Source organism: Rousettus aegyptiacus, unplaced genomic scaffold, assembly GCF_014176215.1.
Source record: "Rousettus aegyptiacus isolate mRouAeg1 unplaced genomic scaffold, mRouAeg1.p scaffold_m13_p_6, whole genome shotgun sequence".
Lineage (NCBI taxonomy): Eukaryota > Metazoa > Chordata > Mammalia > Chiroptera > Pteropodidae > Rousettus > Rousettus aegyptiacus.
The window spans coordinates 107,660,828-107,679,674 of NW_023416309.1; the positions used below are offsets into that span (position 1 = coordinate 107,660,828).

General features: G+C 42.5%; 1 protein-coding gene across 3 annotated transcripts; it reads left to right on the plus strand.

Annotated features, from left to right (window-relative positions):
- Positions 1-206: 206 nt before the first annotated feature.
- KCNJ2 (potassium inwardly rectifying channel subfamily J member 2) lies at positions 207-17,603 on the plus strand. 3 transcript variants are annotated; one of them, XM_036223364.1, is made up of 5 exons: positions 207-1,716; positions 3,561-3,631; positions 5,262-5,370; positions 7,743-7,841; positions 13,786-17,603. In XM_036223364.1, the coding sequence occupies exon 5, from the start codon at positions 14,030-14,032 to the stop codon at positions 15,311-15,313; it is 1,284 nt and encodes a 427-aa protein (XP_036079257.1). In that variant the 5' UTR covers positions 207-1,716; positions 3,561-3,631; positions 5,262-5,370; positions 7,743-7,841; positions 13,786-14,029; the 3' UTR covers positions 15,314-17,603. The 3 variants fall into 3 exon arrangements, with proteins under 3 accessions (XP_036079257.1, XP_036079258.1, XP_036079256.1); XM_036223365.1 differs by lacking the exon at positions 207-1,716 and having other exon boundaries at positions 2,805-3,631; XM_036223363.1 differs by lacking the exons at positions 207-1,716; positions 3,561-3,631; positions 5,262-5,370; positions 7,743-7,841 and adding an exon at positions 8,493-8,683.
- Positions 17,604-18,847: the final 1,244 nt, after the last annotated feature.

Below are 18,847 nucleotides of genomic sequence, written 5' to 3' on the forward strand. Positions count from 1 at the left end.
GCATTTAATGTCGTCTACACAAGCAAACAAATGCATGTCCTCTGTTCTTCCCCAGCCGCGTTTCCCTTGCTTAGATAACCCTCTTCCTATGTTTTGTAGAAAGAAGGCAGAGCATGTTGCTTAATTGCTTGTAGCAAAGTAATAATATCAGGGCCAGTTTCTGCTTGTGCGCTCTCTCTCTCTCTCTCTCTCTCTCTCTCTCTCTCTCTCCTTTTTCTTTCTTTTTCATTTTTTTTTTAAACTTTTAAACCAGTGCAATGGCTTTCATCTGCTCACAATTCTTTCTGAAGCCAACTCCTCTGGCTATTCAAGCCACCCTCTTCCTGCAAGTTAAGATGGGGACAAAGTAGTTATAATTCTAGAGCTTGTCAGCTAGAAGTAAACCATCATAAACCAATCACACAATGCTGCTCCCTTCAGCCCAGCAGTTGAGATTATTTTTCCACTGATGTAACGAACCTTTCAGACCCTTTGGTGAGAGCTCACCAGCAAGTACTTCTCTCTCTGTCTAGAAATCCTTTCTAACCAGAAGATCGTTGAGATCATCTGTGGTGAAGAAACACGTCCTATGGGGAGAAGGTTTTTTAGACCAGAAGCATCAGTTATGGAGGTTACCATTGTTGTTCTCACAAGGAAGGGAATCAAAAGTGTAATCACACTCAGTCATGTGTAAATTTATGCTGTTTTTACTGGCTCTTAACCCTTTTCCTTCCAGGAATTGTTAAGTTCCTTTGCAGTCATATATCAGTCCTTGGGTTGTTCTCACCAAGGGTGAGTGTTTGACGGTAAGGCCTCCCAGTCGACCAACAGAATAGAAGTTGGGTCATGTAACGGATTCTCTGGAAATTACATAAGAGAAATAAATACCCTGGTATTTGCGCAGAGAGGAAGTCATGAAATTCTCTTTGAGCATGAACTCATAGACTCTCTCAAGCCCTCCTGTGAGAAAAAAGACTCCTTGGTCTGAGAGGGTCTTCAGTGGTGTTAAGTGTGGGACCTTTTGTAGGAAGATCTCCCATCCCTATGTCGCTTGAAGCGGGCTGCACATCGGGCTGCCTTTTGATGGAGACTCCGGAGAGTGTTCAGGACACACGAGGAAGGACAGAACATCTGTCGATGCCTAGGGCTCTTTCTTTGTTTCTTTTCTTTATTTCTTTTATTGGCCTGTAAGTCAATTCATAGAGAATTGCTTTCCCTTATGGAGACAGCATTTCAAAAAAAAAATTTTTTTTTTTTAAATTTTTATTGCGTTTTATTTTTCCTGACCGGACTGTCTCACCTACAGGGTTTTTATCTTATCACAGGTGGTTGGTGCTTTTCTGGCATGTTGCTTTGATAGGCTATGCTTTTCCCTAGACCCTGTGGAGCTGGAATCATGCAGGTCCCGAGGTGCCTTTCCAAAGATGAACCAAATGCTCAGTTATGGTAGTAATATAATTCTGAGCACTCTGCCTGGGTCATTGGCTGCGTTCGAGTCCCGGCCCCCTTTCTGTAGGATTTGAAGTTATTTATGGGCCACGGACAGGAAAATTTTTCATTGTTTTCTACTCTAAGGGAACTACTTCTGTTATGTGTCTTTTGCTAGAGTTTCGCTGGAATATTGAAGCTGTTTAGCCTCAGAGCGTAAGAGATTATTCTACTTTTGGAAAATACTGAGTTGCCATTATCCACTTTGAATTTTCATATCTTAATGCATAAGGAATGTGTGTGCTACAGGTGAGTAGATGATTTTCTAAAATTGCACATTGTAAAATATAATTGGATTCTAAACATCATGAAATCAGAATCATGATAGCAAGTTGCTGAGAAAAAGAATTTCAATACTGAAGACAGTTCTTCTGTCTGAACTAAGTAACTACGAATCCAAATTTAGCCCTTTTTATCCTCATGAGGTTTTTAGATGTGTCACCATTGAATAAATAGACATAACCGTGTGTGTGTCTACTTTGAATCTGCTTTCTGCCAACTAATTTATTAAGTACATTCTTTCCCTCACTTAATCACGTACTGAGGAGGCACTAAATTTTTATGTAAAAGTAATAGACACTAAGAGCAATAGCTTTGGGGTTTAACCTTTGTTCAAGTGAGAAATACATTGTTACTTTTCGTGAATTCTTTTTTTGAAAGCACTATTTCATGTGTTAACATGTAAAAGAGGTTTAATCTCAGTAAACAAGAAAGCTAGTTCTCCACCATGTTCCCCCCCAACCCCCCACGAGTTAACAGATACAGTATGAATCTTCCTGTATTTCAGTTTACAGCAGAGAGATGACAATCGGGTTAAAAAAAAAAAATAAGGCATTATTTTTGGTATCGGTTCCTGCCTTGCTAAAACTTGGTGACTCAGTTATGCAAAGTATATAAAGGAGTAGATTTTGGTATAGCTTTGAAATGAGGTTTTCTTTGCCGTTAAGGAGATCGAAAGCTGAAACACAAGTGACGATTTAAGTCTGTGTTGTAAATTCAGTTTCTCCATTGCTAACCATAGAATTCATGTTCTAAAACATTTGTTTCAGTGCTAATTCATTTGATTTTTTTTTAACATTTGAAATAAAATGATACAGCTCAAATCCAAATGCAAGGGAAGGAATATCTGAATTTGATCCTGATTGGTACATTAAAATTCCTAATTAAACACCTATAAAATAAGTTATGACATAACAGGCTATCTTTTAATAATCACATAATGCTATTAATGTTATTTGTTCTGTTATCATTAGTCATTATTATTATTGGTGATAGTAGGTACACTGTACAATAGGTACATGTTTTGTTTTTGCATAGTTGTAATATGAATTTTATTTCTTTGTAACTTATACACAAGGGATTTGAATATTAAAACAAATTTATCGAAAGTCTGGAATTACATATTCATTGAGGATATGTGTCTGCAGAACACAAACCAGTCAGTGAAGGAGGAAAAAAATTCAATCAAACCATCAGATCCTGATCAAATTTATTTTTAAAATGGAAGAAACTTTCATAGAGAAGGATGAAATTTGAGCCAAATCTTTGGAATTAGATCCTGTGTAAGGAGGAAAAGGCGAAGATTTATATATTATAGTTAAGGTAGAAAAAAATTTGAGGGGAATTAGTAAGTGCTGTGAAAAACACAGGTTTTATTCTATGATGTCTAGATTTGTTTGCACAGAGAGATGCTGTGAAACCCTGCAGAAAGCAGAGGGAAAAACACTGGACTCCACCTCGGCAGGCTTAGGATTCTTATCTACAGCTCCCATTCAATGAGGCGCTCTCTTGGAACATAATTTCTATGTCTGCATTTCCTTATAAATGAAAATTAGAATTAGAGAAATCATATGAAGGAGAAAAAAAAAAAAAGGAAAGGAAAGATCACATGTTAGGGCTGCAGCTAGAGGTAGCAAATGAAGTGCGAATCAGAATAAGGTTTCCACAGTTCCCCTGACCTCTCTCATCCTTCAGCTCGCTCACCTGGAGATCCCTCTCTGTCTAAAGGATGAAGTGTCAACTGCTCAGGCTTGCCTTAGGGGCTCGACTTTAATGTTCAATTCTAATATCCCTTTATTCATGACCTTTTTCAGATGCTGACCGTCAACTGGAAGAATCCATTTTTACTTTCCTCCCTTTGTCTAGCATCAACCTGCTCTTCCAGGTATAGCTATAATCTGTTCCTAAAATCCTCAGATAGTTCTCTCTTTATTTACATGGGATTTTCAGAGTGTAATCGTCTCTCACGCGCGTGAGATAAATGAAGTGTTCCAGCGCATGAAAAAGTAATTTGCTAAATAATAACGTCTGATCTGGAAGTGCGAGCTTCTTGAAAAACAATCGCACTTATTGTTGTTGGATTTCACATATTTAATGGAATGAAGACCATAATAATGAGCACAGTGAGCACTCAATCATTTCTCAATGAATGACTGCATGATTTTTATACATATACATAAAAACGGGCATATTTGCAAACACTATCCCCCGGAGGTCTTCCTCAACTATTCATAATTTAGCAAAGATAAGGACTAAAGCATTTAAGTGCTCCAAGAAGCTAAAATAGATGTCACAGATCCATGTCCTGAAGCTTTTTTACCCCAAAAAGAACTGAATAAAACAAGGTAACTCCGAATATAGCATCTGCTCATTCCATTTCAAAAATATACATCCACTTTAAGCCCCTTAGATCATATTTGCTTTTAGTCACATTTTTTTTTTTTAACAACCTTGGTTACATAATTTCTCAGCCCAGTGCAGATTAGAATCAACAAATTAGACAGCATGGTGACAGCCTGATAAATGTATGGCACGTTGGCAGACACAAAAATGAGAAGCAAAGGCTGCCACTGATGGAGAAGCAGGAACAAGCAGAAGCCTTAAACTCGCTTAGTCCAGGCCCACTGAATACGGGAGACATTGTTTTCGCTGTACCCCATAGGCCTGTTCCATTGCAGGTAGAAATGATACGACTTATATTTTTTAAGATGATACTGAGTCATTATTCTCAAGTCATATCACACTAAAAAATATTGTTACTTTAATTCATGTCATTATTCAACTGACATTTGTACTGACACTTGCCTTTTTTTTTTTTTTTAACTTGGTCAAGTGCAAGGCAATGAGGATGTCAACATAAAGAATAGGACAGAGGATTTTGAAAAGCTCACTATTGGTAGGTGGAAACAAATATAGGGGAAAGTATCTGAAATAACATGAGGGGAACAAAATGTACTCTACTAGAAATATGTACAGAGCTGCAAGGGCAACCAGTTGGAGAGATGGAGAATTCCTACCATATATCAGAGAAGATGATTCCCACCCAAAGAAATTTTAATTATTTAGAAAAGCCATTATGTGATAGGGACAGTTCCAGGAATGCCAGATAAATGAGGCATAATCACTGTGTGTTCCAGTGGCGACGAAAGGCAAATAAGCCCTGAGGACTAAATGCCATTGCTTTAGAGAAAATTGCGTCTGTGTAGACAGTGGCATGTGGCAAGCACACGCCATCCTGAGAAACCGCTTATAATTTATACACACGACCACATGCATGCATATAGACTGATCTGGGGGCAGTACTCTCAGCATCCTTAACTACACGTGGTGCTGTGTTGCACATAGTAAGGCTTCCATTCTAAGACTTCGCCATAGATTCTATTCCGTTCCACTCCACTCCTCAGAAACTCTCCCGATTTATTCATTTTTTGCGTGATCCATTTTAGCACTTAATCACAGGTGCCCTTACATTGTCGTTTGATTTCACTCGTGCATTGTTTGTTTGTCCCTTCTAGGGCTGTCATGTCTCCCATATCATCGCCTCGCAGGTAGCTGAAGTACAAAGCATGTCCGCAATAAACACATTTGTTGAAGTTAATATGAAGATTAAATCTTATCAATGTGGTAAGTGAAAATGCCAGAGCTGTTTTCTAATAGATAATAATATATTTGGTGCCTTAAAATACCATAGTAGATGGCTTGTCCCCCACAGCGGCAGACTGCAGACTCATCCTGTCTACGTTTCAAGCTAATCTGACACTTATTTATTTATTATTTATTACTATTAATCATTATAGTGAAGATTAGCAGGTAGTTCTTAATACCTAGTTGATACAAATGACAGTTTTCTCATTTCTTGTTCATGTGAAATTGGTCTGGATATATGGTCAATGGAAGTCTGAAAATATATCTAATTGCTGGAGATCTTTATATAAATACAAAGGAAAAATTAGTGTTCCTAGTGGGACAGTCACCTTCTGCGTCACACAACCATTCATAATCTGACTGCAGATCTGGTTTGTGACTAATGTTTGGCTCTCCTATTATAGGTGGTTACTGTGGAGGGAATCAGTAAGAGCATAATTCTCATTTCCTTGGAAAAATTTAATCCACAGTTGGATCCCAACACCCAACTTCGTTGCTGTCCAAAACTAATGGGGATTTTTGCTAAATAAGGACTGATTCAGTCAAAAAAAAAAAGACATATACTCTGACTAGAGAAAAAAAGTATATTTACCCAAGCACTGAATGCATTGGAACACTAGAATTTTCTTAATGGGGACATAGGGAAAAGTCACTTATTAAAGCACACGTTTATATGTTTTCCTTTGTAAGATGAAGCAATGGAGTTAATGAATGCTATCATGCATTTACGAAGTTTTAGTTGCAAAATTTAATCTTTCATGTTTCTCATTTAGCTAAATACAGTAAAAATTCTAAATCGGATTGGGAAGCTGCTTATTAAAATCATCAACTTTTCTCTAACCTTCTACTTCGAGAAATAAGCCTTGCTGCCTATCGGTCTGTGGGCAGGTGGCATGGGTGGGGTTCGTACAGGGATGCTGATGAGAAAGACTAAGACACGTATATTTATTTGCTCCCCCCCCCATGACTAAGTCTATAAGGCCTGCCATAATCTTAGAACTTGGTGTTCATTTCTTTCAAGGTTTTCCTATCATATGAAATTATCTTGGCCTGTGGTACGCTCAGTTTATTTAGAGTAGAATATTAAAGTAAAACCATTTCAATCCAGGTTCCAGAGAAATGGCATCTTTTTCCAGGTGACCAATGTTCAAAACATTGCTCATTACCTGGGCAAAAAGTATTGTCTCTCTGAACGCACATGGTTTGGAAAATGCTTAGCCATCTACAGATGCACAGACTGAATTATAATAAAGAAGAGAATATCTATAAATGATTAATTTCCTCTTTCCACTTAGGCTTATAGGTTCCAAGGTACCGATGAGACCTCTCCCACCTGTTTATTAGAAGAAATCCATGAGAAAACACATTTCAGAATGTTATTGCTGTGACACCAGCTATTAACTCACCCAGGGTCCTTTGGCTGTATACAGTTAGCTTATCTACCTCCAGGTCCTTTTAGCTGCCGGCTACAGCCTGGGTTCCTACACATCCATCTATTTCGCAGAGTTAATTCAAGCTGTTTATAAATAATACATGACTTAATAAATAAATATTAAGGTAGACGTCTTGTGCGAGGCATTCCCACGTACAGGGCATCAAAAAGCAAGATCGTAACAGGGCTTGGAGTACTGTGTAATCTCAACGGATGGAATGGAACAGAAACGCGTCGGGCCACCAGCAGTCGCACGCGGGCACAATCTATTCCACCCCCTTTTAATTTCGACATTTTGCTCAGATATAGGAAAAGAGGCACACTTACTTGCTCACACGGGATTAAGTACGTATCTGCAAAACCCAAGCATATTTCACCAGCACCTCCTAGGGGCCATGCGAGGGTATGAGGCTCGGGGGTGAGCACGGGCGCAAACCAGAACACGAATCCACAAATCCACCAGGGCTGTGCCGCTCAGAATGCAAGCTGGGGTGCTGAAGTGGTTTGGCGATTCTAGAGGGGCCTTTAAAAGGGGTAAATAAACTGCACGAGAGACAAATTTCATCGCTTGAGGAAATAAACATCACACACACGCACGGATTTCAAACTCAGTGTAAATATATTGTGTCCTTTAGGAGCAAAGCTTCGTTTTGGCACCGAAATACTCAGAGATATGCACTTACTCTCCAGTTTACACGCGCAAACACACACACGCGCGCGGATCAATCTAAAGTTCCAGGGTCCAGACCCCCCCGGTAACGCTGAACTTGACCTAGGTTTTTAAAGGGGTCCGTCTACACGCTCCTGCCTGGTTTCTGGGAAGAAGGGTTGGCAGGCGCCGACGCGAGGGCAGAGCGCGCGTGTCTGTAGGAGTTGCTGTTCCAGAGAATTCATTACTCTCTAATTGCTCTGATTTTAGATCAGCAGAGCGTGCCGGGCGGTGGTGGAGAGAGAGATTGAGGGAGGACGATGCGAGAAGGAACGAGTTGTTCACCCTTCAGAGAAGTCCCGGCGCTTTGTAAGTAATTCTCCAACAGTCGGGGAGGAGAAATAGCCCAACAGCTGTGCGGTTGCAACACTGGCGCGCGTCTGAATCCAGCCGAGTTCTGCGCGCGGGTCCCCGGTCCCCCATTTAACTCGCTGCTCCGCAGCACCCCGCAGGCTCTGCGGAGCATTCGGGGGGCGAGGGGCCCTGGGTGGGAGGGAGGGGACAGCGGGACGCGCCCGGGCTGAGATGCAATCCCCCCCCCCCCCGGCTTGCAAACGTTTCGCCCCAGCACTTGCAACCTCGCAGGCCCCTCGAGGAGCACGCACAGCACCGTGGCCACCGAGGAGAGGAAAAGGGAAGTGTGGGGCTCGGAGAAGGGTAGGAAACTTTTGCCCAAGGCCAGGTTGCAATTAGGTAGCCGCAAGAGCCCGGAAGACCAGCTTCCCACCTGCTGCTGTCCAAGCCGGGGCGCAAGATCCTCCCACCCCGCCGCGGCCGGACTCCCCGGCCGGGCTCGGAGGCTGGAGGCGGAGGCAGCGGCGGCAGGTTCCGCGCCGGCCGCCGCGGCCGCGGGCGCAGCCCTGTCCCCGCCCCGCGGAGGCTCTCGGGGCCCGGCGCGCGATTGGCCGGCCGCGGCGGGGGGGCGGAGCCAGGCGGGCCGGTGTCGCGTGGACCGCCTCAAAAGAGCCCAGGATATCGCAGAGCGCACTGGAGCCCTGGCCAGCGCGCAGCCTGCCCCGGCGCCGACAAGCTGGGTCTTGGGGATTCTGGTTTGCTTGGGGCCCACTCGCTTTCCCAAACTACTGGATCTTACATGCCTCCGTGTGCCCCCACTTCCACTCCATGTCCCCATGCTCCTGCGCCGGCAACAGGTAAGGGCTGCTGTGTGTTTTCTTCCCTCCTTCCCTCTCGCTGCCTGCGTGTCGCGGGGAGTGGACTCGGGCTGCGGTCCCCGATCCTGCCCTGCTCCAGAGGAGCCCAGCTGTCACGCTGCTGCCGGAGCGCTCACCCACGCGGCCGAGTCCCAGATCACGCCTATAGAGTTTGTGTGCGCACCAGAACATCCCCAGAGCTAAAAATACTGAGACATGCTTGGAACAGTTGAGCAATAGAAACATTTCTCTGCAGCATCTGTTTGTGCTCATAACTTCCAATGCACCAGCTGTAGTGAGATCCTGCATTTGGAGGCGAGAGCGAGGGGGCCTGCGTTCGATTCGATTCTCGGTCTCAGGAAAGCAAAAAAAAAAAAAAAAAAAAAAAAAAGGAGGGTGGGAATGATAGTGCCTCTAGAAGCGCTGGTCTCAAACCTTGGCAAACCTTGGTAGTCAACACTAGCCTTGCTCCTTGGCTTTTTTTTTTTTTTTTCTTTGTCATTGCTTCAAGTGTAGCGTCGTGTTCCAAACAGAGCGAGCGTCTCAAAGTTGCTTTACTAGGGAAGCGAGCGGGAGCCAGGGTTGGAAATAGAGCCCGAGGACCGCGAAACGTTCACATCATTCTGTCACCGTCCCCTAAGCAACTTGTAATCCTTAGTACTAATAGTACTGACACTTAGGTTGAAGACAGCGTGGTTTCTAGGGAGCACGGTGGTGAAAATGACTTTTTTTTCCCCCCCTGCAAAAAGATTGCATCATAACATAGACTCATCGTGACAATTGAAAAAAAAAAAAAAGAAATAGGAAATGGGCAGTTTGATGTTTGTGCCTGGGTAAGCATATCAGTGGGATGGTAACTAGGATACAGCTGTGAATCTTGGGAATTTTTATAAACTCAGAATTTACCTGGTAGGAAATAAGGCATTTAGGTATGCGGAGAATGCATATTGACTTTTTACCACTTTTTTTTTTTTTACCACTTTTTTTATGTTAATAATCTATTGGCTGTCAGATTTTCTCTTGCTTACCACTGTTGTGTGTCTTGCTATATATATATATATATATATATATATATATATATATATATATATATATGTATTACCTGTGCACTTGTTAGCTTTTTCCTGCTCACTTCCGCCCCCACCCCCAAATGTTTTATTTATATTTGCCATTATCCAGAAAAATCTCCACGCTCAGGAGTAAGAGATGTGACTGCAAGGATGGCGGGCGGGGTGAGAGTTGGGGTCAAGGTCATTTCACTTTGCTTCCAGCCCCTCCCCCTCTTGTTTTGGTGGAACTTCCTTTTATGTTACCGGTATCCATGGGAATATTTGTCCTAAACTCTTGTGAATTGGGCATTTTAAAAAAAAACCCACAGTATTCCTACTTCCTTTAGACTCTCCGGATGCAGAATCTCTGGTTGACTGTAGAGTCCTTGTATGACTTTTGAGGAGCATGCAAGATCCGCCACATCTTTACCTGAACAGCCTGACTGTTTTAAGTGCTTTTCTTTTCTCAGCGTATGTGTTTGTTTATCAAGTGCGTGTACGTTCTCCGCGTTTGGACATGCTAAGGGATGTCAGTGTTACAGTGCTCGCATAGACGACTGGGTATCCCCCTCCCCTCCCCTCCTTCCTCCGCCCCTCCCTCTGTTTACTGAGCGTCTGCGGGGTTGCTTTGCTAGCAGTTGCGCTCTCGTAGCAACATGTGCCCAGAGCACACTCAGGCTGGTCTATATGGCGTCAGATGGGGAATAGCTGCTCCGAACACTCATTAGCAGACCTCGCTCTAAGCCCAGCACGCTTTCTTTTCTACCCTTCTTCCCTGTCCTTAGTTAGAAACTTCCTTATTCAGTGCACTGTGACCACCTTATGGGACACATTTATTCTCGTTCATGCTTCATAAGCACGTTTTTCTTTTTCATAATCCATCTTGGAAATATTTCCTATGAGGCAAAAATGATTTAGATTCACTCAGTTATACCATGTTATCTCCTCGACCTTTTATTTATCCGTAGCTCTCTCTCCCCTAACATCTACCTAAGATTGAAGCGCTGAACTATTTTTTTCCATTGCTTATGCTTAATTTTGGCTCGGCCTATAAATAGTCTTAACATGAACAGCACCACATGTAGCCTCTCAATTTCCCAGAAATATTTTCTACCTCGTTGGTTATAGCCTGGGTAAAATGATTATTTGTGCCTTTTAAATTTACATCAGGCCCTTAACTAGTTGGGCTGTAAGGGGGATGTACACGTGGTCCAGCCAGTCACATATCAATTCTCCTGAGTCGCACCCATCGAGGAGGCAAATCGCTTCGTGTTCTCATCTATTCTTGATCGAATGTTTCTCGAAAAATTATTTTGAACCTCTCCCTAAAATAAAGTTGCATGAAAGCCCTAATCCTAATGAAAGTCTTCTCCAGAAGCTCGTGGATTGGTGATTTTTGGTGAGAGAAGAGCAGGCAAGGAAGTTTTCTGCTTGCCCAAAGCCACTGTGGTGTGTGGGCAGGTTAATAGGAAAGGTATTCTTCATAGTGGAATGCTAAGACAATTAACCTATCGAACTTTGGCAGGTCCTAGGTTTTATTTATGTAGTCAGCTCCACGAAAATCTGAATACACATCATGTGTGCACACACACACACACACATGCACACACACACACACACATCTATTTTAGAGCCTATCTATTTGAAGTGACAAAAGTTTCCATTTTGCCAAAAGAAAAAAAAATCTGTTTTTTTTCCCCCTTTCAAGGCAGACATGGTAAAATTTGTGAATGATGATGCTCCTCGTGTGGAACACAGTCTGTCGTTAGCAATGGAAATTTGACGATAATAGTCACCGGCTGGTACAGGCTATTTTCAAGGTGTTCTAAATGCGGAAGGCAGCTCATACGAAGCTGGCGTTGTGTGTTTTGTGGAATTTAAAACTAATGTCCTGGGGACAAGATTTTTGGAAAGTCGTAATTCAGTCTTTAGATTCCGTATGGTTGTTATGCTTTAATCTGGAAAGCGTAACTTATGCAGCAATAAGTCGGAAGAAATTCGAGCCTGTCTGTTCATAGCCCCTAATGGTAACTCAGATGGAAGGGTTGTTTTGAATCATGAAAAGGGAATTTCTTGGTGTCGGCGTGTCACGTAAGATCCTAAGTCAATCAGAGCTCAAGGACTCAAGTACTATTTAAATAATTACCACCTCCCCGCCCCCTCCACCACCTGTTTTGGAAAGTACACCTGTATTCAGTGTTGTCGTATTATCTCTATCTGTTTTCGTATAGGAATGCCTGGTAATTTCCTATGAGCCAAATAAGCTGAAATCCCTGTTTAAAAAAAAAAAAAAATCTTTCTATGTCCAGGATTTAGAACCCTGAGGAATAGGAGTCTTGTTTCTTTTGTCCAAGTACAAACTTCGCAGGGAAGCAGACAAAACACTGAAGCAGGTGGAAGACTGGGAAGGCACAGTAACTACTTTTTATAAAGTAATTCAAAGACACTTTCAAATCCGGCATCATTTAGGTATCAAAAGCTGCCAAAATGTAACACACATTGCAATTTTCACAGATGACTAATCTCAGGAAAAATGTGTTGGGGCGCATTCTTGCATAATAACTTGGATGAAGAGGGAGAAATGAAAGACTGTAACAAGGCATTTTCAAAGACAATGCACCTTGCCTGTCTTTACAGGGGTGCAAAAAAAAAAAAAAAAAAAAAAACCAAGATAAATGATTTGCTTTATTTGTTTGTGGTTGGCTTGGCCGAAATTGGTTTTGTTAACTGCTCCATCTTAATGTGGTTTGGGGGAGAGCAATAAAAAGTCCTTATTATGAGGGCTTTAACAAATTTCCGATCCTTTTAATCTGTTGTTCATCATCCTCCTTTAATACAGGAGGCAGGTCTGCTTGTTTGAGATTTTGAGAATAACCTTTATGTTTCGGGTCTATGCTGCATTAACTTATATTTCATGAAATAAACAGCCTCGGCTTTCTCTCAGGCTTTTTTGTTAATTAGTCAGAGGAAAAGTGGTGTCTTCGGAGCAAAGGCAGAAAGTAAAATAGATGTTTTTTACCCAGGTGAGAATAAGGCAAGAGGGGAAAACTGAGAACTACTCTTTGTTCGCATTTAGTAGAGGTGAGTGCCTTCTCCATAGGAACATACAGCAAACAGCAGCACTTGAAGTGAAAGTAAGCTGACTGACGTTCATGATCTATTCCTACAGAGTTGCCTCTGTTTGGGAAAACACAGAATTGAACTCACATGAAATGAGTTCCTGCCTTATCTCAATCCGCTAAAGACCAGGTCCTTTGACACAAAGGTGCTTACTTCCGAGCCTGTCATTACACATGGCAATCCCATCTCCGGAGAATTTCAGGACTCTTATTGCTAGGCAACAGAATGGCTCTGTGTCCCCCAGGGTGAACTTGTGTCTTCGAGTCAGAATCACCTGCATAACAGAGAGTTGTTATCTGCATTGTGGCTGCGTACAGTGTGAGAAGAGGCAACAGGGAGCCCGAAAGGTCTCCAGAAACTCAGATCTGTTTCGGATGATCTTAAGGGCTGTCTGCTCAGTTCTGTCATTTTAAGCAAAACAGTCTGTGCCTTCTGATGCCAACATTGTTATCGAGGACTCTAATATTCTCCCACAATGCACCTGTGGCTCAATTAATGTTAACAGGCTTCATTCGTGTGACATGTTCTCTAGGCATGTCCAGGTTCATAAAGCTTCATGACAAACCTTGGAGTTAGGAAGTCTCTCTTCTGCTTGAGAACTTGCGACCCCAGCAAGTAGAGAAAGCTAAAGGAGAGAATAAGACGGGAGAGGTAGACCTGGAGAAGAGAATATTTTAGATTGCTTGCAAAAATTAGAAGAAAGGGGAGCTGAAGTTTTGGTTGAAAGACTGTCACAAGCAAGCAACTCTTCTGCGTTTAATGATTGAAATTAAAACGATTTTTTTTTAGGGTACAAAGAATTAAAAACCCTGTAATCCAGTGGAACATATTTATCTGTATCAGACTCTGTGTGTTGCTGGGAAATGTTGCCTTAGGAAGCAGAACCCTTAATGATGCCATCTTTATAATGAATGATTTTTCCTTTTTTGGCAGGGCCTGTTCTCTGGATGTCAGCTGAGTTACTAAGGTAACTCTGCATGTCAGTAGACAGACCTTGGTAGAACCTCAAGGCTCCTGGAGATTCCCATCTCTCCTTTTTCTTCTTCTTTTTTTTCTTTTTTTTTTTTTTTTGTGTCTGCGTGTCCTCACCGAACATTCAAAACTGTTTCTCCAAAGGGTTTTGCAAAAACTCAGACTGTTTTCCAAAGCAGAAGCACTGGCGTCCACAGCAGAAGCCATGGGCAGCGTGCGAACCAACCGCTACAGCATTGTCTCTTCGGAGGAAGACGGCATGAAGCTGGCCACCATGGCGGTTGCAAACGGCTTTGGGAACGGGAAGAGTAAGGTCCACACGCGGCAGCAGTGCCGGAGCCGCTTCGTGAAGAAGGACGGCCACTGCAATGTTCAGTTCATCAACGTGGGCGAGAAGGGACAACGGTACCTCGCAGACATCTTTACCACGTGCGTGGACATTCGCTGGCGGTGGATGCTGGTTATCTTCTGCCTGGCTTTTGTTCTCTCGTGGCTGTTCTTTGGCTGTGTGTTTTGGTTGATAGCTCTGCTCCATGGGGATCTGGATGCAGCCAAAGAGAGCAAAGCTTGTGTATCCGAGGTCAAGAGTTTCACAGCCGCCTTCCTTTTCTCCATTGAGACCCAGACGACCATAGGCTATGGTTTCCGGTGTGTGACGGACGAGTGCCCGGTTGCCGTTTTCATGGTGGTGTTCCAGTCGATCGTGGGCTGCATCATCGATGCCTTCATCATTGGCGCGGTCATGGCGAAGATGGCAAAACCAAAGAAGAGAAACGAGACTCTTGTCTTCAGTCACAACGCCGTGATCGCCATGAGAGATGGCAAGCTGTGTCTGATGTGGCGCGTGGGCAATCTTCGGAAAAGCCACCTGGTGGAAGCTCACGTTCGGGCGCAGCTGCTCAAATCCAGAATTACTTCGGAAGGGGAGTACATCCCCCTGGATCAGATAGATATCAACGTCGGGTTCGACAGTGGCATTGACCGTATCTTCCTGGTGTCCCCAATCACGATAGTCCATGAAATAGATGAAGACAGCCCCTTATACGATCTGAGTAAACAGGACATCGACAACGCAGACTTTGAGATTGTCGTGATACTGGAAGGCATGGTGGAGGCCACCGCCATGACGACACAGTGTCGCAGCTCGTACCTGGCCAACGAAATCCTCTGGGGCCACCGCTATGAGCCCGTACTCTTTGAAGAGAAGCATTACTACAAAGTGGACTATTCGCGATTCCACAAGACTTACGAAGTACCCAACACGCCCCTTTGTAGTGCTAGAGACTTAGCAGAAAAGAAATATATCCTCTCAAATGCTAATTCATTTTGCTATGAAAATGAAGTTGCCCTCACGAGCAAAGAGGAAGATGACAGTGAAAACGGAGTTCCAGAAAGCACGAGTACGGACACACCCCCCGGCATGGACCTGCACAACCAGGCCAGTGTACCTCTAGAGCCCAGGCCCTTACGGCGAGAGTCGGAGATATGACTGACTGATTCCTCCTCTGGAATATTTACATCGAAACACGGTCGGTTGGTCAAAGGCCCAAAACAGTTATTCAGGTGACGGTACCGGTGAAGAGGTGGGTCAAGGCAAGTGGCCACAAGGGACTGAGGCTGGCACAAGGGTTTCAAAGAAAGGCTCCGAGCTCGAAGACGAATGGAAAGCACTCAACATGCCTCCCTGTGACCCGATGGCACATACATGTTGTAGAATAAGTTATGGGTTGTTTTTTTTTTTTTTTTTTTTATGTTTTGTTTTGTGTTTTTACAAAACTTGAACTTGCAGGCAAGCTTTGGTTGGGTATTTGACTTATCCGGAATGGAACAAGAATGTTTTTAATGGCATAACAAAGGCAAGACTCTGCCTTAATTTTGAAAAGCTGCTAACTACATGAACACAAATTGTATTTTTGTTGCAGTGTAGTTTTTCTTTCATGTAATTTAAAAGTCAGTGTTGAACTCTGTTGAAAGCTCATGATATGTGCTTCAAAGTGGCAAGTATTTGGCTATTAGCTGCCAAAACAAGAGCCTGATTTTTTGAGGCCAGTAATTTGTTTGCTAGAATTGATTTCTCTCTCTCTCTCTCTCTCTCTCTCTCTCTCTCTCTCTCTCTCTCTCTCTCTCCCCTCTTCCGTTACATAAGGGCATTATGTAACAATAGCCAAATGGTAGCCTCCGGGTTTTTATTTTATTTTATTTTCCTTCATGATGTTAATGGGTTATCTCAAATTTTAAGTTAGACTACCTAAAATAAATACCAAAGATAATGCACATTTTTGCACAGCAGAGCTTATACTAAAAAGGAAAAGGAAGCTGCCTTGAAATCAAGAGACAATAACTTTGAACCTCAGCGAGACCTTGAACTGCCCTCTCCCTCTGCACCTTCTTTAGAAAATAGGACTTCATACACGCAGTCTAGTCAGTGTAGTGCTTTAAAAATTCCGTTCTTTCAAGTAACTTTTGTATTGTAAGAGGAAGAAGAAAGGGGAAGGAAAATTCACACACACACACACACACACACACACACACTATAACACCTCTTCTTTCCTACGAGGTAGTGCTGGCCAGGCTAACGCATAAGGTGAGAGATGGTGACATGGTCTTAGAGTTTTCTGGGTTTTTCTCTTTTTGCACATTCCAAAATGTATTCCGTAATAAGATCAGACCTCGGTTGAATTTAATCAGCATCCTCCAAACTGAGTCATCCAATATGGAAACTGAATGGGTTTAACCCTTGTAGTTGAATGCATTTCCCCAACTTCCAGGACAAGTCTGGATTGGCTTCGCCCTAGAAAGGGTACCATCCCAGGCCTCTAGACTGGTCCTCTGATCAGTGAGTCTGGATGAGTCCTGCGTGGCTAGGGGGCCACAGTGCCCACATGGGGAGGCAGCAAGATGCTTGTGGGCTTGCAGGACATCATCAGCTCGAGCATTCAGGAGGGAGAGCAACGTTGCTTTTTTTTTTTTTTTTTCTATCAGTAGGAATGAAAACGGTCCCAGTATTTTAGGGTCAACAAGGGTCATAAAAAATATGGCACAATCACAAGTAAAGGAGATAATGGCCTAAAAGGATTATTTCCCCTCTATGTATGCACACTCCTGATTGAATCTAAGTTGATCCTTGTCACCTGTGGACTGCTAGAGTAGGTGACGAAGGACACATTGTTTTCTACAAGCCTCTCCTACCTGGCTGCCTGATTGCTAAAAACGATTTTTTTTTTCCTCCCTCACTCTATCTCAATTATGAAACTCTGTTTTGGTTTAAAGTTCCCCATCTGTGAATTCTGGGGTTACTGACTTTTCTTTTTAATCAGAGTCTCAAAATCAACTCTCTTATGGTATTATATCCCTGTATGCCATTAAAAAACAGCTTGTTCTGGGATCCTGTATTCTGTGAATTGGTGTCCGTGGTGGTCTCTGGTTCTTGAACAGCCATATCTGAATGCAGTGCCTGCAATAATATCACGGTTTCTGCTGCTGTCGTCAGCCTTCAGAGTCGATGGGGTCGAAAACGGTGGTGCGATTTCCATCGAAACCAAGGCAGAGGTGTCACGCGCATGGACGCCGTGCTACGCCCGAACGTCAGGGCAGGTTCGGGAAGTTGTTTAGGGAGTTGGAGGAATTGGCATTGAGCATCGACGAAAAGGGGCAACGGTTTGGCCGTTGATGGGACACCGAGAGCTTCAGCTGCTGCTATTTTGATATTTTGCAAAGGAAAATAATCAAACCAAAGAGTATTCAGTGATATGTAAATTAAATGAAGATACAGTGGGTAACAGGGGAGGGGGCGGGGGGGCGGGGTGACCACAGAGAAGGCTCCTTCCGAATACATAGTGCTGCCACTTAAAACGACTTGAGATGATTGAAAGGGTGAGGGCCCGGGGGGCAGGAATGATGGAGGGAAATCTTTCAACTTCTTTCTGAAAAAAAAAAAAAAAGGGGAGAAAAAAATCTAAAATTTCTGGTGCACAGGTTTGTTTGTTTGTTTTTTTTCCAAGAAAATTTTGCAGAAGCTATGTTTTTAAAGTGTACATTTTATAAAGTTTATCAGATATTTTCATATTTAAAGCCAAATGTAAATAGAAGTCTGTAAAGGAAAAAAAATTGCCATAGAAAGTATAATTTCAGTGCAGCAATTTCTGAGAGCTAGTACCTATATGCTACCGGTTAGCATGGTTTTAGCAAAATATTTACCAGCCTTATAAGGTTTGTATTGCTATGTTCTTCTGTTATTTATTTCAGCATGGACTGTTCATTTGAAAGCTTTTTTCAGTTATTAGTATTTTAACAGTTACAAGCTTTAAATGGCTTTTTTTTTTTTTAAGAGCCAAGACACAGGTAATGCACATTTTTTTTTTTTTTTTTTTTTTTTTTGCTGCATTTTACCTTCAAAACATTTGTCCTTATTGACTGGGTCTCTTTAATAAGTGCACACACGTTATTAGAATGCAGATTGAAGAGACCCACCGTGGATGTCTGTGATCTGTTCCTGGATTCACATTGCTTCTCTTGCAAGCAAATCCCCCTTTGAATTTACTTAGGATTTATTCCCTTTGAAAGAAATTTTTTGCCCATGTCAGGCTGGGCAATATATTTTTGGGAGGAGGCATAGATTCCTGGTTTTCCTATTTTTTAAATAAAAGGTAGACAAAGTGAATTCTATTTTGATTATTGAGAAAGGAATAGTTTTCTATCCCTCTAAGCATATACTTGAATCAGACATTTTAAGAATGTCTTAACTAGAGCACTGTAGTCATGTCCAAATTCCTGGAGAAAGTTTGTTTCACCTTTTAAAAAAAGTTCTATTCATGCATTATTTCTTTCCTTCGCTCCCTTTCCATCCACAGAATCCCATCCCAAACCTTGATGTTGATTTGATGAGCTGTGTCCCCCAAAATGTGTTACCCGTGCATACTTTATAACAAGCCACTCAGTAAAGGCAAAAAGCTTGTTCTGAGAAGCAGAGTGCGTTGTTTTTCACTCTGTGTCTAATAATGTTAAGGTGGAAAAAAAAAAAAAG

Coding starts and splice junctions, on each gene's coding strand:
- KCNJ2 (XM_036223364.1), top strand. CDS start 14,030: ATGGGCAGCGTGCGAACCAACCGCTACAGCATTGTCTCTTCGGAGGAA.